At 69.8% G+C, this 275-nt stretch overlaps 1 protein-coding gene across 1 annotated transcript in view; it reads right to left on the bottom strand.

The window, feature by feature from the left end:
- The window catches only part of BNIP3L (BCL2/adenovirus E1B 19kDa interacting protein 3-like), a 14,634-nt gene extending 14,382 nt beyond the window's left edge, over positions 1-252 (bottom strand). Inside the window, 1 exon segment of the mRNA XM_010562834.1 lies at positions 54-252. Within this exon segment, the coding sequence (XP_010561136.1) occupies positions 54-144 (91 nt within the window). The 5' untranslated portion in view covers positions 145-252.
- Positions 253-275: the final 23 nt, after the last annotated feature.

Here is a 275-nt window from a genome sequence, read left to right as displayed (position 1 = left end):
GTCCCCCGCCCCGTTCGCGTTCGTTTCCACACGCTAACGGCGGCCGCACTCACTGTTGAGGCCCGGTTCGGTATGCGTCCCCTCAGCCGGCGGGTTGTTGTTGTTGTTGTGCTGCTGCTGCGGCGGTTCCTGAGGGCTGGACATGGCGGCGCAGGAGCGGCGACTGAGGAGCCGCTGAGGCTGGGACAACAACAACAAACCTGGACTCCGCTCCGGGCCCGGCCACCCCGCCTCCTCACCACTGCGCAGGCGCGGGTCGCGCCGCTCCCGCCCTC

The sequence above is a fragment of the Haliaeetus leucocephalus genome, unplaced genomic scaffold (genome assembly GCF_000737465.1).
Source record: "Haliaeetus leucocephalus isolate CR32 unplaced genomic scaffold, Haliaeetus_leucocephalus-4.0 Scaffold162, whole genome shotgun sequence".
NCBI lineage: Eukaryota > Metazoa > Chordata > Aves > Accipitriformes > Accipitridae > Haliaeetus > Haliaeetus leucocephalus.
The sequence above is the reverse complement of the archived record's forward strand: the minus strand, read 5'-3'. Positions and strand labels throughout refer to the sequence as shown.